General features: G+C 47.4%; 1 protein-coding gene across 1 annotated transcript in view; it reads left to right on the top strand.

Moving 5' to 3' along the window:
- The first annotated feature begins 7,777 nt into the window (after positions 1-7,777).
- ZCCHC7 (zinc finger CCHC-type containing 7) overlaps positions 7,778-17,490 on the top strand; it is a 110,715-nt gene continuing 101,002 nt past the window's right edge. Inside the window, exon 1 of the mRNA XM_086479825.1 lies at positions 7,778-8,465. Coding sequence (XP_086335951.1) covers positions 7,778-8,465 — 688 coding nt within the window. The remainder of the gene's footprint in view (positions 8,466-17,490) is intronic.

Raw genomic sequence — 17,490 nt, 5'->3', positions numbered from 1 at the left:
AGTGCCAGCATGGCTGCGGAGAAGCCAGCTGGATGGGGGCCTGTTTCCCGATGGGGCGCTGCAAGAAGGCAGGCAGGCTGCATGCCCCCGCCTCGCTCTTCTCCCTGTGGCCTCCTTCGCTCCGTCTCGCCCACCGTCCTGCGGGCTGGGGGGAAACCGAACCTCAAAAAGCGAAGGGACACGGCAGAAACGCCTCCGCAGGCCTCGGGTAGGGTAACGCACCCAATTCACCATAATTTCTCCTCAATGCCGCACTGACACCACCCCGCACCACAGCCCCTCTCCCTCCCTTCCTCCGGGCCCGCACTGCTCCGGCGGCGCCCCGCTCTCCGTGAAGAGCCCAGGAGGGGCCGGGACCCACTCCCCGCGGGGCGCTGCGCCCCTCGAGGGGGGCGATCCGGGGCGGCGGGAGGCGGGCGGGGGGGTCGATCCCGGGCGGCAGGAGACAGGCGGGGAGCGGCGGGGGGAGCGATCCCTGGCGGCGGGAGGCGGGGGCGATCCCGGGCGGCGGAGGGCGGGCGAGGGCAGCGGGAGCCGCGCGGCCGCCGCTCCGGGAGGGGCGCCCTGCTCCGCCCCGCCTCGGGCTAAGCCCCGCCCCCCAGTGACCGAGGCGGGGCTCCCGCCAACCGCGCCCCGCCCCACCGCCCGGGGGCGTGGCCCAGGCGGTGGGGCGGGGGCGGGGCGAGCCGCGGGTCGCAGAAGGGGCGGGACACGGAGGCCAGGCGGCCGCGTGACGGCGGAGGTGGCTGGCGGGGGCGTGGCCGGAAGCACGCGGTCGGAGGGGTGGGGCGCGGACGCCGCCACTTCCTGCTCGGCGGGTCCCGGTGCGGCCGGCAGTGAGTAACGCGGGAGGCGCCAGCACCGCCCGCCCGGTCCCGACCCCCGACCCCCACCCCCTTTTCCCTCGCGCAGTCCTGCCCGGCCATCCCCCGCTGCCCCCGGCCCGGCCCTGGCGGCCCGCGCTCCCCCACCGCCTGCCCGCTCCTCGCCTCGGCGGGCACGGCTCCCTGACGGCCCGGCCCTTCCGCTGCCCGAGCGCCTGCACCCCGCCGGGCCCCTCCGCCTCCCCGCGAAGGCCTCTCCGCTGCAGCCCCGCGCTGCAGAGCCGCGCCTGGCCCTGCCGCCGCCGCCGTGCCCGCCCAGCTGCCGGTGCGGCCTGCCCCGGCGGCCCGGCTTGCCTCCGCCGGTTCAGCCCCTCCCTCTCGGATCGGTGTAGCCGCGTCCAGCGGCGGTCCCCGGGCACGGAGCGTCCGTGCCTACCTCGCCGTTATGGCCGGGGCGGCGCGTGGAGGCGACTGGGCTCTGCCCTGCCGTGCTGGCGCTGGGGGTGCCGAGCACCATCACTTCCGCGCCTCCGTGCCATTAAAGAGATGTGCGAGCCCCTGCACCAGTGTCCGTGTTTGTCTCTGGCCGCAGCGTGTCCCGGTCCCTTCAGCCATCCCCAGAAAGGAGCGCACCCCCGGGCTCGGTGGCGGCGGGGAGGGAGCTGGCCTGGAGGGGAGGGGGCTCGGCGCCGCCCGAGTTGGAGCCCCGCGGGGTGGAGCGGTGCCCCGCGCAGCACGGCCATCAGCGGTGTGCGTGCGAGCCGGCTCCTGGTGCTCTCCCGGTTGCTTCTCCTGATGCCCGGGATCTGTGTTCCCTCCACACAGCTGTGTTCGGGGCACCAGGCCACGATCCGTCATGATCTGGGAAGAGCAGATCTGTTAATCCGAGGGTGTTTGCGCCGTTACTGTTAAACACAATTGCTAAGGGAAGAAAATCTTCTAAAAGTCTTGAAGTAAACTTCGAATGTTTTGTTATTTTCCAGGGTTTGGGTGTGGAAGATATATCCCCGTGATCTCCTGAAGGTATAGCTTGTGACTAGAAAAACATTTACCTCTTCTTCAAAGCTTTTCTTCTCTCCTTTACGCTTATTTGCCCTGTATTTAAAGAAAGTACAGAATAGAAATGTTTTCTCAAACGCAAAGCAAATTGACATAAGAACTGAGGGTTTTTTACATCTGAGAATTGTGCAACACAAGTTATCCTTGGAAGAAACAAGTGACAAAATTTAGCCAAAAATAACTAATAGCAAATGTCACCATTAGATCAGCATTATGGTGCTGTCTGCCTTTTCCTTGGCTACTTGAAGCTGAGAGGATAGGTACTGTGCGTACTCATCAGGGTTTGCTTCGTGAGAACCAAGGGGATGGCTGCCCTGTGATCCACCTCGTGGCATTTTCAGACGTTTCACTGTGAGGGCATTTCTACTCTAGCCTGAGCACGTCGGTGCGGGGAGCGACCCCAGGTGTCTGAGAGCTGCGCATCCCACCTTGGGTGTCAAACAAAAATTGTCCCTTTCTCACGTGCTTTGAGCGCAGCTTGGTTATCCCCCTAAGCCACAGTAAGATCTGTATTATGTTTGGTACAGAAACACAACTCAGGTGAAGGAAACAAAACTGTCTCCTGACATTGACCTCTGGTAATAAACATATATTGTTGGGGGTTTTAAAAAAACATACGTTCAGGTTTGACATCTGCATACTTCCATAGGGCAGCAAGAAGAACAAAGATGTGATTTTGATTTTGATGCTGCCCTTCATAGCAATACTTTTGGTTGTTTATCCCTCATGAAATAGAGGTAGGCTACTTCTGATGAAGGGTGCAAAAGCAGTTATGGCAGCTGAAATGGAAGATTTCATTTAACAGCATTTGAACTTCTAAGTTATTTATCAATTTCATATTGGTTGTACCTGTGCAGTATCTTGGGAATCTAAAGTACTGGGCAGTTGATGTATCGCAAGTACGAGTAAACGGGAAAGTGAGAAAAGGTCTAGTCTGCACACAACTATGGCGTCTGTTGATGTCTCCTACCATTGTGGTGTCTGAGCCTCTGTTCTGGTGGGGTGCTTGTGGATTTAGGAGGTTGGTGGCAATTTCCTCAAAAGAGCTTGCTTTTCCATTTTATTGTTGTTCCTGTCTGTAACAGTCTGGTGATAGGGTTACCTTTTTTTTTTCTTTTGAGCATTTTTTCTGTTAAGAAATCTCAATATTGGAAGTCAAGCAGAATGCATATTTCAAATGGCAAGAGGAAGGGAGGAGAAGGTTGCTGTGTGAGCTCTGAAAGATTTTAGGAGTTGAAAAGGTAAGAGCAGCAGAAGTGATGAAGTTAGGCAGAGGAGAGGAGGAGCTGGTAGGGAGAAACAAGGCTTGAGAAGCAGGAATGGCATGGGAAGGACTGGCCTGGGCATCTTACCGGTGGTTATGCAGAGCCCCTTCTGCACTGATCTCACCCCTGCGTGTCCCAAACAGCTTTGACATTTTGTCTGATTCGGCGTCCTGCCTGCACACAGCTTGAAATTTCTGTGGGTGTTGGGATTAACTTCTTTGTGCTCTTTCCCCCTGCCTGTAAGCAGCCATCGGCACCTCGCTTCTGGCTGTGCTGTGCTGCTGCCTGCTTCTGTTGCTTTATCAAGGGGGGGGTGTTGGTTTTTTTAATGGACTAGGCGAAAAGCAAACAGCCTTTGTAAATGACGTGGGAAAATGATCTGCCATTTCTAACTATAGCCATCTGCAGTTCTGTTCGGAAACGGCTACAAGAGATGCAGATAACTACCATTTTTTAATTTTGTTTTAACATCAGTAGCTCTTTACCTGAACTGTTCTTACTTGGGGCCTGCCAGGGAGGCAGTGAGGTACTTTCAGGGGGTGTTGTGCCCTGGGTTCAGGTAGGAGAGGGATTCCTCTTAATGAAGGGATGGGATCCTCCTGTGGCCTAGGGTTTGAAGTTTGGGGTTTTTTTTAAAAAGTAGGCCACTTTCAGAGTATGGTGTGTCAGTGTGTAGTGCTTTCTGCAGCCTGTATTACCTATCCAGTCAGCTAGTCTGTGCAGGACTATTCTTTTCAATGTGATTTTCACACTCAGACATGAGGGATGTCTTTGTTGTAGTCTGCCTGGTAGCAAAAATGACAGTTGCCCGTAGTCTAAACTTTTCACTGGTGAAAGGAAATCTAAATTGCTGGAGACTGGCAGCAAAAAAATCTTCCTCTGTTTGAGTATCAGTATGAATACAGTAAGAGGCTGCTTCACTTTAACAACCTGGAAAACAGCAGAACTTTGTCTGTCGAGCCGCTTTTCCCTTTCCTGGAGGCAGTGTTTTTTTCTTATTTGATGCCAGACACCCGAAACAGGCGTTTCTCACTCTGTGATGAAGAGGTGGGGCATAGCTATTGCCTGAGTTTGAGGATGGTAAACAGTGGGACTAGATCCCTTCAGACTGTTGTGATGCTTATGTTTGGTGTTTCTTGTTTCCCAGTGGGCTGGCACACAGGCTGAGCAAGAGGAGGGGCCCTTTGTCATCCTAGTCGTGTGTGGACCTGAGAAGAGGAGGAGGAGACGTTGTTTGACCTGAGCTTCTGGGGAGGATAGATCAAAGTAAGTGTAGTGCCGTGCTGCCTCCTCTTACCGTTGTCTTCGTTATGAAGTGTCTGAGTCAGCTCCTCGAGCGCTCTTTGACACTCGTCACCCAGCATTCTTCTTTAGCTGCGTGTTTTCAGCAGTGGTGATGTACTTACTTTGTGTACCTTCATCCAGTCGGTGACAGAATGCGAAGGAATGAGTGCTTGAATTAAGTTGCCTTTTCAAGTGTGGCTAAAATGGCAGCATGCTTCAGGGGAATTCTTTTATATCCTACATTACTGCAGGTCTCGTAACCACAGATTAATATTGTAAATGTGCTTGATTGGAGCCAGCTCTGCTTTTATTCTCACCCTTGGATGGGAAGATGCTAAGAACTGTTTGAAAGGGCTACCCCACATAAAGTTGAGAGAAATGTTTAAGTATGGGTGCTTCAGTTGGTCTCTCAGGTGCTTTTCTATCTTATTTTTTTACTACCTACAACCATTCAGGTTGCCAGCATTTTACTTTTTCCTCCTACCTAAATACTGGTATAAAATAGGTTTGCTGTGCCTCTTACCATGAAGTTCTGGCCTCATTCTTTCATATTTTATTTGGCATGATAGATATTATATTTCCCTAAGAACCTGCATGAGAGAGGTGGAGTCTAGCCGATCCAGATACATGCACGTTATCCTCAGGTTACTGCTGCACGCATGGTGCTGCTGAGCAGAGTCCTGCGTTGGCAGGTGTAAAAGTCTCCAGGAAGTTATCATCAGGAAAGCTTTTAAAACAGGTTCTATAACCTCCACTTGTTAGGTTTTAGGACTGTATTTGGTTAGTTAGAAACCAACTTGACTGTATCAGAGATAGTGGAGCTGAGCACATGTGTGGATGGATGAGTAGGGTTATGATGGTCTTTGGATGTGGCCTTGGCTGGCGAAGATGCAAGCAATTTCATTAGCTGTGCAGGTGAGTTGATGTGTGCTGATCTGCTGGAAGCCTGAACGGAAAAGAGTACAGCTTATGGACTGTCAGTCGGCATCGTATTTTCCTGCTTGTCTGCTCATGTTTTATGTGGTTTTGCTTTGTTTATTTTTTTGGGAAAAGTGTTCTCCTCCTTAGTTTGACTTCTGTTATAAGAGGAATACAAGTGAGGTCAAGTCTATACTGATCAGAGAAGGACTTCTGCAGGGTGTGCACAGAAAGCTGTCCTAATAGGGGCCTTTGGGTCTTTGAACACCACCATCGCACAAAGTGCTTCTGTACAAAGCTCCTGAATCTACATTTTTTTATTTGTGTATCAGGATGTGAATTTAAACAATACGATGCAACTTCCTTCCACAACGAAAAAAGCTGCACTCCATCTGACAGATTTCATGTCTAAAAAAGCTTGTTGGCTTCCGCAGGAGTAACTGTAACACAGTAATAAAGACAGACTTTTCAGAGAAAGTATTTCCTTTCCTCTCCTCCATGCACGACGTGGTCATGTAAGTGAAATAAGGTATCCTGCCAATTAGGCAAAGTAACTTTCTAGAGTCTCTGGATTTCCTGTTTCGCTGAGGAGTAGGTAGTGGTGCACTGGAGATGCTTGCTGTTGGGCTGGGGTCATAGGATAGTTGAGGTTGGAAGGAACCTCTGGCAATTGTCTCATTCAGCTCCTTGGCCCAAAGCTGGGTGACCTGGAGCAGTTTGCTCAGGGCCACGTGCAGCTGGGTTTTGAACACCTTCAAGGGTGGAGGCTCCACAGTCGTTCTGGGCAACAGAGTAAAAAAGGAGTTTTTCTTAGGTTTAAGTGTTTATTTTTTGTGTCCCTCATGATGCTGGACACTGCACAGAAGAGCCTGGCTCTGTCTTATTTACACCCCCCCCATCAGGTATATGCGTACGTTGGTGAGATCCCCCTGAGCCTCCTCTTCTGCAGGATGACCAGTCCCAGCTGTCTCGGCCTGACCGCACGTGACAGATGCTCCACTCCCTTAATCATTTCAGTGGCCCTTTGCTGCACTCCCTCCAGTATGTCCACCTTTTCTCATAGTGGAGAGCCCAGAGCTGTACTCAGCACTCCAGACGTGGTCCTGTGAGCACTAACTACAGCACAACAATAGCCTCCCTCACCCTCCCTCACCGTCGATGTTCTTCGGGAGCCCAGGATACTTTTCATCCAAGAAGTGTATTGACTTATGGTCAACTTCTCCATCCCTGGGTCCTTACTGCACACCTGCTTTGCAGGCAGCGGTCCCCTACCTTGTCTCCTTCCCAGGTGTAGGACTTGGCATTTACCTTTGTTGACCTTGGTGAAGATCCTCTCTGCCCACTTCTCCAGCCCATTGAGGTACAGCAGCACAAGCACCTGCTGTATCAACCACTCTTCCCAGTTTCACATCATGTGCAAACTTGCTGAGGGTGCTCTTTGTCCCATCAGCTAGCTCTTACACCATATTTGTTTAAAAAGCAGTATTGCTGGGTACATGAGAAGGGAAATTGGGTCTTTAGTCCTCGATCCACCAGAAATGCCATTAAAGGTTGTAGGTAGTTATTGCTTAACTGTGTTCAAGCAGCACAGAGTTGTCATAGCTAACGTTGAGCTGGGCAGACAGTGTTTGCAGGTATATCTTCCTCAGGTCTAAGAGCATTGTGGTTGCACTTTCATGGCATTGTAACTCAGTTTGTAAGTCCTGATGGGACAATGTGACCTGCTAGTTTCTATGAAGGCTGCAGATTTGTGTACTACCTCTACTATTCTTTTTTCTACTATTTGTGTACTACCTTTACTATTCTTTTTTTCAGAGCTTGTGCAGAACGTGTCTGGGTGCTTCTGTGTCATAGCCCTAGTGCTTCTTGTCACAAGGTTGAGTTCTGAACTGCCAGTTCAGGTGTCTCTGCAGCCGAGGCTCCAAGTTACTTCTGACAATTATTGCTGAATGTTCCTTCCCTGCTCTTTCAGTTATGTGCATAAGGTGTTACTTAGTAAAACAAGTTGTAGAGTACCCAGAATTAATACCAGTTGGCAGGAACGGTTGACACTTGAATTCAGACACTCATTTGGCTCCCAGTCCATGCAGATGCCCTGGTTTTGAACCCAGGATGGAGAGGAGCTGTGGAAGCTGAGAGCACATTAAGTACAACTTTCAGAAGCCAAAGCAGCTGAGGTTAAAGTAGTAGTTAAGATTAAAGCAGATGCACCCTTAAGTAGCCTTTTCTGTGACAGATTCAAGTGTTGGTTCTCCTAGCTGTTAAGTCTGCTCAGTTCTGTCTTCTGTACACAGAGCTCCATGGCAAACCTTAGCAATTTCAGAAAGACCAAAGGTATCATTTGAAAGATGGTTTTGGGCATACGTTCATGACCATTCTGATATAACCTTTTGGGTTTTTGTAGATACAGACTATTCGCTTTCCAGAATGTATGTTGGATATGAAGATGCTGAGGACACTGAAATGTATGAAGATGAACTTTATCACGAGGAGTCATCCAGCGAGCAGAGTGTTGATAGTGAGGTGGAATTTCATCTCTACAGCCAGATCCACTATTCCCAAAATCTTGGAGAAATCAGCGCACTGGAAATGGATGAAGAAGCTGATGTTGCAGGAGTCACGGGCCATAGTTCAGTTCTCACGGAGAAACGGTATGAAGACAAGGAAATGACTGAATTCACAGATGGTGGTGCTCAGCTTTCGGATGACCCTGAGATCATCGTCTTGTCTGATACACCAGATGAAGACAGTGTTTACAAAAGCAAAGCAAAGAAGTCAACAAGCTCTTCAGTGCAAGGTAAAAGACGTATCCATCCAGGATCTTCCACACCAAATCATGCTGACGCTGCTGGGTGTCATAACCTGTACCCTGCTGGATCAGGCACAGACATTTCAAGGCAAAGGAAAAGCACTAGTGGGAAGCTTAGCCCAGTTAGTTCTGCTGGAGCTCCTGCCATCGAAGACGTGTTGGTAATACATGATAGCTCAGAGAAGGAGAGCTTGATATCTGAAAGTGATAATGTTGAGAGTTGGATGCTTTTGGGAGCTGGTGCAGATGACAGAGATGAAGATATAATGTTGAACCTCGAAGGCTGGGCGACTCCTGTCAGTGAAGGTGAGTACTTTCTTTAATCACTTGTTTGTTCTCCTGCATGTGGGAGGATTTGTCTGCAACGATACTGATGTCAATGTTTAAAAAGAAAGATAAACAGAAAGCAAACTGGAGTGTGTAATGATAGGTGCAAAACTATGATGAAGGAAATAGCCATTTATTTCTACCACTTCAATACCATTGTGTCAGTAGTGTTGTATATGGAAAGACAGCATTTTTGCTGGTAGAAATTTAGAAGTAATATCAGAGTGATTCACGTTGTGAACTTTCCAACTTTCCTCTATATTTTGTATTCCTGAGAGCATGCAAGATGTTGGGGCACAGCAGGGTAAAAGGGGAGTGTAATAATGAGGAAATAAAACATTTTTTTTGTTGTAAACAGAGTAAGTAGGAAAAAAAAAAAAACAGTTTGAGGACTAAAGATGTAAAGAAAATCAGACGTAGGAACTGCATAACTATAAAAAGTTTGCTGAAGAGTGCTGCAGGGTAGGAAAGTAATCAGTGCTCATAACCCAGGGAGCAGTGTCATTCCTCCTTTCATGTGATGAGATTTCTGCCCCGCTGCCCCTGTCTGCCTTGCCTCATTGCCCCTCAGTGGTGCAGACACCAGCACTTGTTAAGGCTTTGCTGTATGCTAGACCAGAGAAGTTACGACTCAGGAAAGGGATAAGCTGTGACAGGAGGGGGCAAGGGAGGGAGGGGAGACCTTCTGAGCGGGTTCCCCTTCCTGAAGCTGATTCTGTAACCACTCCTTCAGGAGTCTGGTAGTTTGTGCTGTTGATCTAAAATTTACTGTAACTTCTTGTGTGGATTCTGCATTGAATAATTCAGAGAGATTCCGAGCCACTAAGACTAACATCTAACATTTTGGTGTTTTGCAAAATATTCTTCCTCATTACGGTGCAGCAAGTTTGTGAATGTGATGATTAGCGCTACCGATTTTAGATATGTGTTTGTAACAATCATACTATGTAATACATACCTTGTCACCACCTACTAAAAACTCTGTTAGACGTTCAGGTGTGCTTTTTTCTTGCCCATTGGCTTCCTGAAGCACAAAGATCATTTCCAGGAACGGTGTCCCCTGCCAGTCTGAGAGCAAACACGTTCTGAAGAAAGGCTACTTCAATGGCAGTGCTAGCCAGGTCAGCAGCAGCGCTGGTGGGGACCTTTGCAAGGCTTTTTTTTTTTTTTATGTTTAAAAAAAAAAAATCTACTGTAATTTTACTTGGTGTACATGTAAATGAGATGGGTTTAAGTGCAGGGAAGTGACCTGTTCTGCCAGCTGACACTACTAAAGCTTTTCCTCAGGACGGCTGTATAAACTGTGCTCCTGTTCACATGCTGCTCTAGGCTGTTTGAGAGGGGAAAGCTGAGAAATTCTTTGCCTTCTTTTCTGGTAAAACACCTGTTTCTTGCCCGTAAATGTTCGATAGCTTTTTGCTTAAGAGTTCTCCTTGTGTATGTTTTCACATAGCTATCCAGTCCGTGGCTAAACAGGCCACAATGTGCACTCAATCGCAGGTGGGTGATTAAAGACACCAGCATGCTTGCCCAAGCCTCCAAGATTTAAGAAATGCTTTCCCTGTTCCCAGTGCAATGCCAGAACAGTGACAGAACATTCAGTTGCCATGCCAGAATCTCAGACAGCCACATTGTATTTGGAATTTATGTGATTGGTTTTTTCATTATAAATCGTTTTAAAATGCAGTTTCTAAGAATTAACTTGAAGTTGCTGAATTTCATTAATATCTTTCTTTTTGTATTTTCATATACTGTGCTTTTCTTTGAAACTAGAGCTAATTAGCTTGTCTGTTTCTTAAATTACTCTGCCTCTTGGGGAGCATGTGTTTGGTGCCTTGCAGTGACTGCTATAACAGCGATGCAGTTAGTTCATAGCACAGTTAATACATTTTCTGGAAGCGTCTATTTTTCTCATAAATGCTGGGCAGCAAGTGACCTGGAGTTAGGTTTCTTTTGCTTGGTTTACTTTGTGTATGTCCTTGGATTTAGGTGATGGTAGTGCTAAAGATTACCCAAAAAATACAGAAGATAGAAAAATGTTTAAACAGCGCTGGAGACTTTAACCATATTTCAGAATTACGTGTACACATTTTTGGGAAACATCATTGTCATTAATTTATTGGGGTGATTGTGCTTACTAGGTGTAGCATGGAAATGAAAGTCCGTGTCTTCGTTCTTTGTGCCATTCTAGTGAAGGTGTGCCAGTGCTGTCCGAGAGAGGCTTTTAAAAATCAGTACGGGAGACAGTTTTGCTAACTTATGGTATGTTTTTGTAACAAATGCAGTACCGTTTCTTTGTCATATATATGTTCGTAGATGTTGACAATAAGCAAGTCACATTCAAAGCAGGTGACAGGAGCAGAATTTTCCTTTGCTGTATAAACCTGTCATACCGTTCAGAACCAAAATGGTTTCGTTTAACATACGCGATGTACACGTTTTTTGAGGTACTCAAATGGGAAGTCAAAGTCCACAGAAGAGGCTCATAAATACAACTGTCATAAATACTGTGATTTTTATTCTCAAAGCTTTCTTAGAACCTCCTCAAAACCCCTTCCCGCGACGTGCCTCACATCAGTAGTGGATTAGCCAACAGGAACCTTGTGCCTGGGGCGTGGGACGTACGAGACTTGCATCGGGCAGGCGCGGCCGTTTGGGAGCAGGTGCTGCTTGCACACGCACGTCTCCATTTCAGCTCTTGCCTTTCTACATGTGTGTGACTTTGCGGAAAGCCTTAACCTTTGCGTGTGTCCTCTGGCTGTGGACAAGTTAGGGATGATTGGTTTGACTCTGCCGTACGCGGTGGGCAGAGCCGAGGCCCATGCCCTGGTGCTGGCCCCGACGCAGGCATGCGCCTGAGGCCGAGAGGGTACGGCAGGGCTGGCCTCCAGTCAATCCCCTGGTTCTCACCCACCTCCCAGATCCCAGTGGATGTTACACAGGTAACCCCAGCGCACAAAAGTTTGGTTCAACGGCTCTGTTTCTAGTATGCGCGGTGATGGGGATGCAAAGATACAGGTTTAAAATAAATCAGTGCTGTATGTATGTGTGTGTGTAATGGAAAGCTGAAATAGCATCTAAATAGTTTTGGGGAACAAAAGCCATAAGTCTTCCTAGGGTAAAGTAACCGTGATTTGTTAATTGAGCTTACGCAGTATTGTATCTCCAGTTCTATACAGGACTCCTTTGCTGAAACGTAAATGTAAAAATTTTAAATCCAAAGGAAGAAATGCATGTAAATAATGTGTGTTGTCAAATTCTCCTCTCAAAGATGTTCTCTGCTAATTAATTTAAATTATTTTGAGACATGCACAGTTCTGTTTTCAGGGTTTCTAAAGAACAAGATCAAGTATTTAGGTGACTACACAGTATGTAAATTACTATTTTAGGGCTTGTAGTATCAGTAAGGATGGATGTAGAGTGTAGTGACTGGCAAGGCCTTGCCTTTTCCTTTCTCCCCCGAAACTGCCTGTGACTGTGTAGCTGGGATAGACCTCCCATGACAGTGTCACGGTGTGCCTAGTGTCCAGTTTGCTTCACGTTAAAAAGGGAACTGACACATGAACAGTTTTCTGACTATGAGAGTAGTTGGTTATGTCAGTCATTTGATGAGTCTGTTTTCGTGCCTTGGTCCCTGAAATAGAGATGCTGAGGTTCCACTGGAGTAAGAAATAACTCCTCAAGGAAAGGAATTAGGGATATCTCCTTATTCTGTTAACTCCTCTACATCTTACTTGCCTGCCTTGCTCTTGTCTAACAGCCTCAGTATTTTTAATATTCTCCATAAAGAAATAACGCTTTCTTAATGCTTCCAATGCAGAGAACGTTCTCCCCATACAGCCTTCTAGCTTCAGTCACCACCGTCTGCTGTGGCAGAAAGAGATGTCCCTTTACCTTGGGAAATGATTCACCTGTACCCTTCTGCCTTCAGCTGACATCTGAACGGTATGGCTGGCCCACAAACACCTGTTCAGTACATGGGGTTTCAGCTTTTCCTCCCTTTTCTGCCCTCTTTCCAAAAGGCTTTAGATGCCTTTCACTTTATTTTTGCTAATACCACATTAAGCAACACCATATTTGTGCCCATATTTCAGTAAAATGCAACTTTTTGTCGTATCTGCTGGTTTCTCAGCACATAGAGATGACTGGCAACCTTTCATTAATTGGGATAGAAGATGGGCACTGGCTGTCTTGTTTCACAGAGAGGGGTACCAGGGAAAGCACTTGCTGTGTCCATAGTAACTCTGTCCCTCCTTACTCCGACTTTGTGCTTCTGTGTTGAGACTGCTTTAGCTTGGAAGCGGAGCAGGCACTTGAATTACAGATGGTCGGCCAAGCTGAAAGACAGCGACCACGTACCTGTGCGTGTTACTTGCCCCCACCTGGTCATCTGTGTGTCTCCTTGCGTGGCATTTGGAAAAGTGTGTGCTGCTGCTGCTTGTTACTTTGCAAAAAGGGGCCTGCCTGCTTCAGGTGGTGTTCGAGAAGCGGGTCATTCAGCAAATTGAGGTCTTTGGTGTCATTTACCTGATTTTTTAAATGTCTAGAGTATGCAAAGAGAATCTGTTACAAATTGTAATGTAGTGAATTCATTTTTAGTGTCGGAGAGTTTCCAGGTCTTTGAAGGAGGGTTCTCCCCTCCCACCCCTTTCCTCCACTTTGCAATAAGAGTGTATAAGATAAGAACATTAATCTCCTGTAGTTGGAAGTCTTTCATCCATTCTTTCATTAAAAGCTTCCTTTTAACGTATTTCCTCTCCCATATATAGCTGCAATCCTAATCTTTGCTTTTTTTTTTCTTCTCACGGCTTTTGGAAAGACAGCTTTCAAAGCTGCAGCATTGATGTCCGGCCACTAAGGGGTACAAAAAACAATTTATCTTCTCCCTGTTTCATCCTTTGCCCACCCAGTACCTTCCTCAGAGACAACGGGATAATGTGATGGCACCCTGGGCTTGGCGGGTTTGTGGAGTGCAGTGTGTATGGTTGGTTTGCATCCAAAGTTTCTGTGAAACAGCACATAGGTGCTCTGCTGGGCTCCCGAAGAGGGAATGGTTGTTTTCTTCTCTGCTCTGATTTTTTTGTTATTAACACAGTAGCGAGGCTTTTACAAGAACATCGCTAGAACTACTACTTCTCACATGAGAAGTTGTTCCTAAGAGTAACAGCCCCCGCACATCAGTCTGCCCTAGTAAAGACCTGCGTGGTCGTTGCCCTGCAGCCTGCAAGCCTTGTCAGAAGCCCCCGGTGCAGCCTCCCTACAGCTCTGGCCGCGTTTTCGTGACATTTGCAGGCAGCAACGCAGCAGGCGATAGTCTGAGCAATTCCCACGTGTGCTGCTCAGCGCAGCTGCTGCTTGGGGCGTCCCGGGGGGTCTGTCAGCCCCCGGACCAGGGACTGATTCAGCTTCTGTTCAGGTGCAGCGCCTGTTTAGCCAGAGCTCACTCCAGCCCCGGGGCACAAAGAGGCTCTGTACCAAGGACGACACTGCACTTTGGCTTGAGCATTTTGTTCCACGACGGCGTAGAAGCCATGTGTGGTGTAGCTTTGGCTGTGAGGGTACCTCAGACAAATGATGGGCAGGAGGCTTGGAGCAGAAAGCACGAAACTCAGCTGAGGCTTACGGGGTGTTGCGAGATATTTTTAAATCTGCTTATCACATGATCGTCTAGCTATCTGAATAGACAAAGTAAGTTTTGTGTTTCCTAACAGATTGGCTTCTGGAGTTTGGTAAAATGTGGGTATTTTTAATCTTCTCAGTTGACACTAGTTATGAAAGGAAGCCAGAGTTCAAGGGATAAATCATTTCACTTGGTGCATGGGATTTTATGTAAACTTTTGCTCTTGCTGTCTTGTAAAACTGCCCGGTACAAAAAGAAATAGTGAACATAAAATAAAGTGCAAGCTAGTATTTCCAAAGCAGTTTTTTCAGCTTTCCATTTTAGCATCCATTTCTGTCTTGTTTTCCAGGTTTAGAGATCTTTCTATGCACTGATTTTTAGCCTTAGTAATCTAGTCTCTCATCTAGTCCAAGAAATCGTAATGAAAGTACCTCTGTAAAATAAAAAAAAAAAAAAGAAAAGGATTTGAAATTTTTTTTTAATTCATTACTGAATGAAACCATTAAAAAAAAGCCTAAAATGAAAAAAAAAAAAAATTGAAAACATTTTATTTTTGTCTTTTCCCTAAAAAATAATATAGGAAGGAGTTTTCTGTTCAGCAGCAGTAACTACATCTTATGGAGTCAAAGTGGAAACAGCAGTTTCTGATAAATTTAGCTTGTTTTATCTCTGTCAGCCATGCTCAAAAAGGAAATACCCTTTGTTAACTATCAGTGTTTTAAATGGCTTCTTCTAGATGTATGACTTAATTTTCTCTTAACTCTGCGTGGTACTACAGAAACTATTCAAAAATCTGACCACATCTCTACTTTTTTTTCTCTCTGTGCTGTTATTCAAATCCCTCAGTGTATTTTTAAACGGTGAGAAGGTGTAAGCTTATTTCTAAAATCACAAAAAAGTACACAGTAAGTTGTGCTTTCCTTCTTTATTTTACCCTTTCCCTTGACAGCTAGTTTTGAACATGACCTTTGCACGATACAGTATGTTTTTGTTCTAGGCTCTTGGTGTTTGTAGCACCGACTTACTTTTTCTACAAAAACGTCTACAAGTAATTTTTCATTTTGTTAGGCCACAGAAAAACTATTTAGAGCCATACGTCCCTGTACTTTTTTGGATGTCTAAGTTGTGGGACTGCTGAATTCAATTTCAGCCAAAGTCGCTTTCAAAAGTAAAAAAGATTTCTCAGTGAGAATTGGTTCAGCAATTAAAATGCTTTTATTATTTAATACCTAATGGTATGTGCTGCATTTCTTAAAAGCAGCAAGAGTTACTAGTGCGGCCCAGGTACAAATTTCGATGTCATCAAAAGAACCCAGCCCAAAAGCCCGGGTTTATCCCGTGGCGGGGCTGGGTGGCAGCTCACAGCACGCTGCTGCACGCCGGCCGCAGCTTCCCCGCTTGCTGCCGCTGCCCCGTCCCGAGGCCGGCAAGGCTGCTGGGACGCCACACGTCGGTGGCCGCGGCCACGTCGCATTGGCGGCGGCTCAGCATCCCCGTTCGAGGGGACCCCCCGTGAAGCTGCCGTGCCACCTGGAGCATGGCGTCTCCTGCGGGGAGAGCCCTGGGCAGCCGGAGGGGTCGGCCAACAGGAGAGCAGGGGCAAAGATGTCTGGCGTCCAGCGAATGCGCGTTTGGAAGTAGCCCGAGCTGGGAGTCGCGTTCGCGTGGGCTGGTAAGCCGTGCACGTGGGACCGCGCTGTCCATCGCCTGCTGCGAAGCCCAGGGACAGAGGGGCTTCCAGGGGAGGGTGGGAGCCCATGGTCTTTGGTCCTCCTGCCCAGGCTGTGCCCGTGCCCATGCTGGGGCCCTGCCCGTGGCACCCTGTCCCGTCCCTCCTCCCGAACAGGGCCCGGCGCGTGAGACTGGGGGCCGCTCGGGCACTTGGTGCCTCTCTGGAGGACAAGTGGGCAGCAGGTGCGGGGTCACGGAGGTTGGTGTCGCTGCGCTCGGTGTCTGCGTGTCTGCGTACACGTTGCTGAACGCTGTCAGCAGCTCGCTTTCCTCAGAACTGCGCCCTGCGGAACGCCCGGGCTTTTCCTGTGATTTGGGGGGTTTTCTTCTTGCTCGTGTTTGTTAGAACCTTAACGTTGCTCAGATGTGGGAGGAGTGTTCTGTGCATGAGTTACTATAGCAGGATGCACCCCGGGGCGGTAATAAGCAGTGGGAATCCACCTACCATTTGGAAGATACAGCACATGCATATGGATATTTTGATTAAAGGAAAAAAACCTTAATCTTCTTTGCTGTGTAATGTGGATACACTTGAATCTCTTGATTATTTAAGAAAAAAATTAATAAAACTAATAAAGTTCCTTTGCAAATCTGAAGAGATCTAGGCTAAGTGTACCTGCAACCTGAGCAGGCCCTTTTATCTGTACAGATTTCTCTGCTATTGTAGACCTTGGCTCTAATTTAAATTTCCCATGGCTTTGGATTGCTGACTAGGTTTTCTGCAAGAGTGCCCATGCTTACATGGTCATATATTCTGGGTGACTTTTTCACTTTTTTTCTCTTTTTTTTTCGCTGTTCTGTTGATTGTTATAAGGGGAAATTTTTTTCCACTTCTGTCATCAGTTTGATCTTTCTTCCTTGTCCCTGTTTCTTTGGGTTTCTTCCAGGTAGGAAAAAACTCTTGTATTGCAATCAAATTTTTGAACACTGATGGGAAACTGATTTAATCCTTCTGAAAGCGAAGTTCAAGATTTTTTAGTAATTAAAAAATGCAATAGAGAATATACTGAAGACAAAGGACTTAAGGGTTTGAAAAGGGAAAGAGTAAAGTCTGAGCAGGGCTACAAAGGGATGTAAGTTGTGTAGATACGTGCATGGAATTAGCACAGGAAAAGAAAGAGTTTATATTAATGAATTTTAAACCAGAATAAAAGTGTGGAAAAGGACTGATAGGAGGAATAAAATGGCTTGTTGTCAATGCTTTGTTATGTTTCTCGCTGTTTATAGTAGCACCTCGTGGAAGTGGTTTTGCGCTTCAAAGCTGTGGGCAAAATTGACATTCAGAGGAATGTAGAAGGATGGCATATACTTCATTTTGTGAGCCCTCAGGCTATAACTGGCACGCTTCTAGAGAAATGGGGGCCTTTTCACTGCAGAGAACTCACTCTGTTTCCTTCTGGCACGGACGGGGTCCACTGTGAAGGTCTGAACTGCAGGTGGGCCAAACTGCTGTGTTGGCAAAACGGGCATGCACACAGCACGTTAGGCAATGTGTAGGTTTCTTACTGGAGAGCACAGAAAACACACTGTGATACGATCACAGTGGCCACTAATCTTGTGACAGCTGGTACACAGTTTACTTTTTCAGTCTGGAGGAGACAGAGGAGTAGGTCCTTAGACTGCTGCAGTGTCTGTGTGTGTGCACAGGTATAC

The sequence above is a fragment of the Leptosomus discolor genome, chromosome Z, assembly GCF_034619465.1.
Source record: "Leptosomus discolor isolate bLepDis1 chromosome Z, bLepDis1.hap2, whole genome shotgun sequence".
NCBI lineage: Eukaryota > Metazoa > Chordata > Aves > Leptosomiformes > Leptosomidae > Leptosomus > Leptosomus discolor.
The sequence above is the reverse complement of the archived record's forward strand: the minus strand, read 5'-3'. Positions and strand labels throughout refer to the sequence as shown.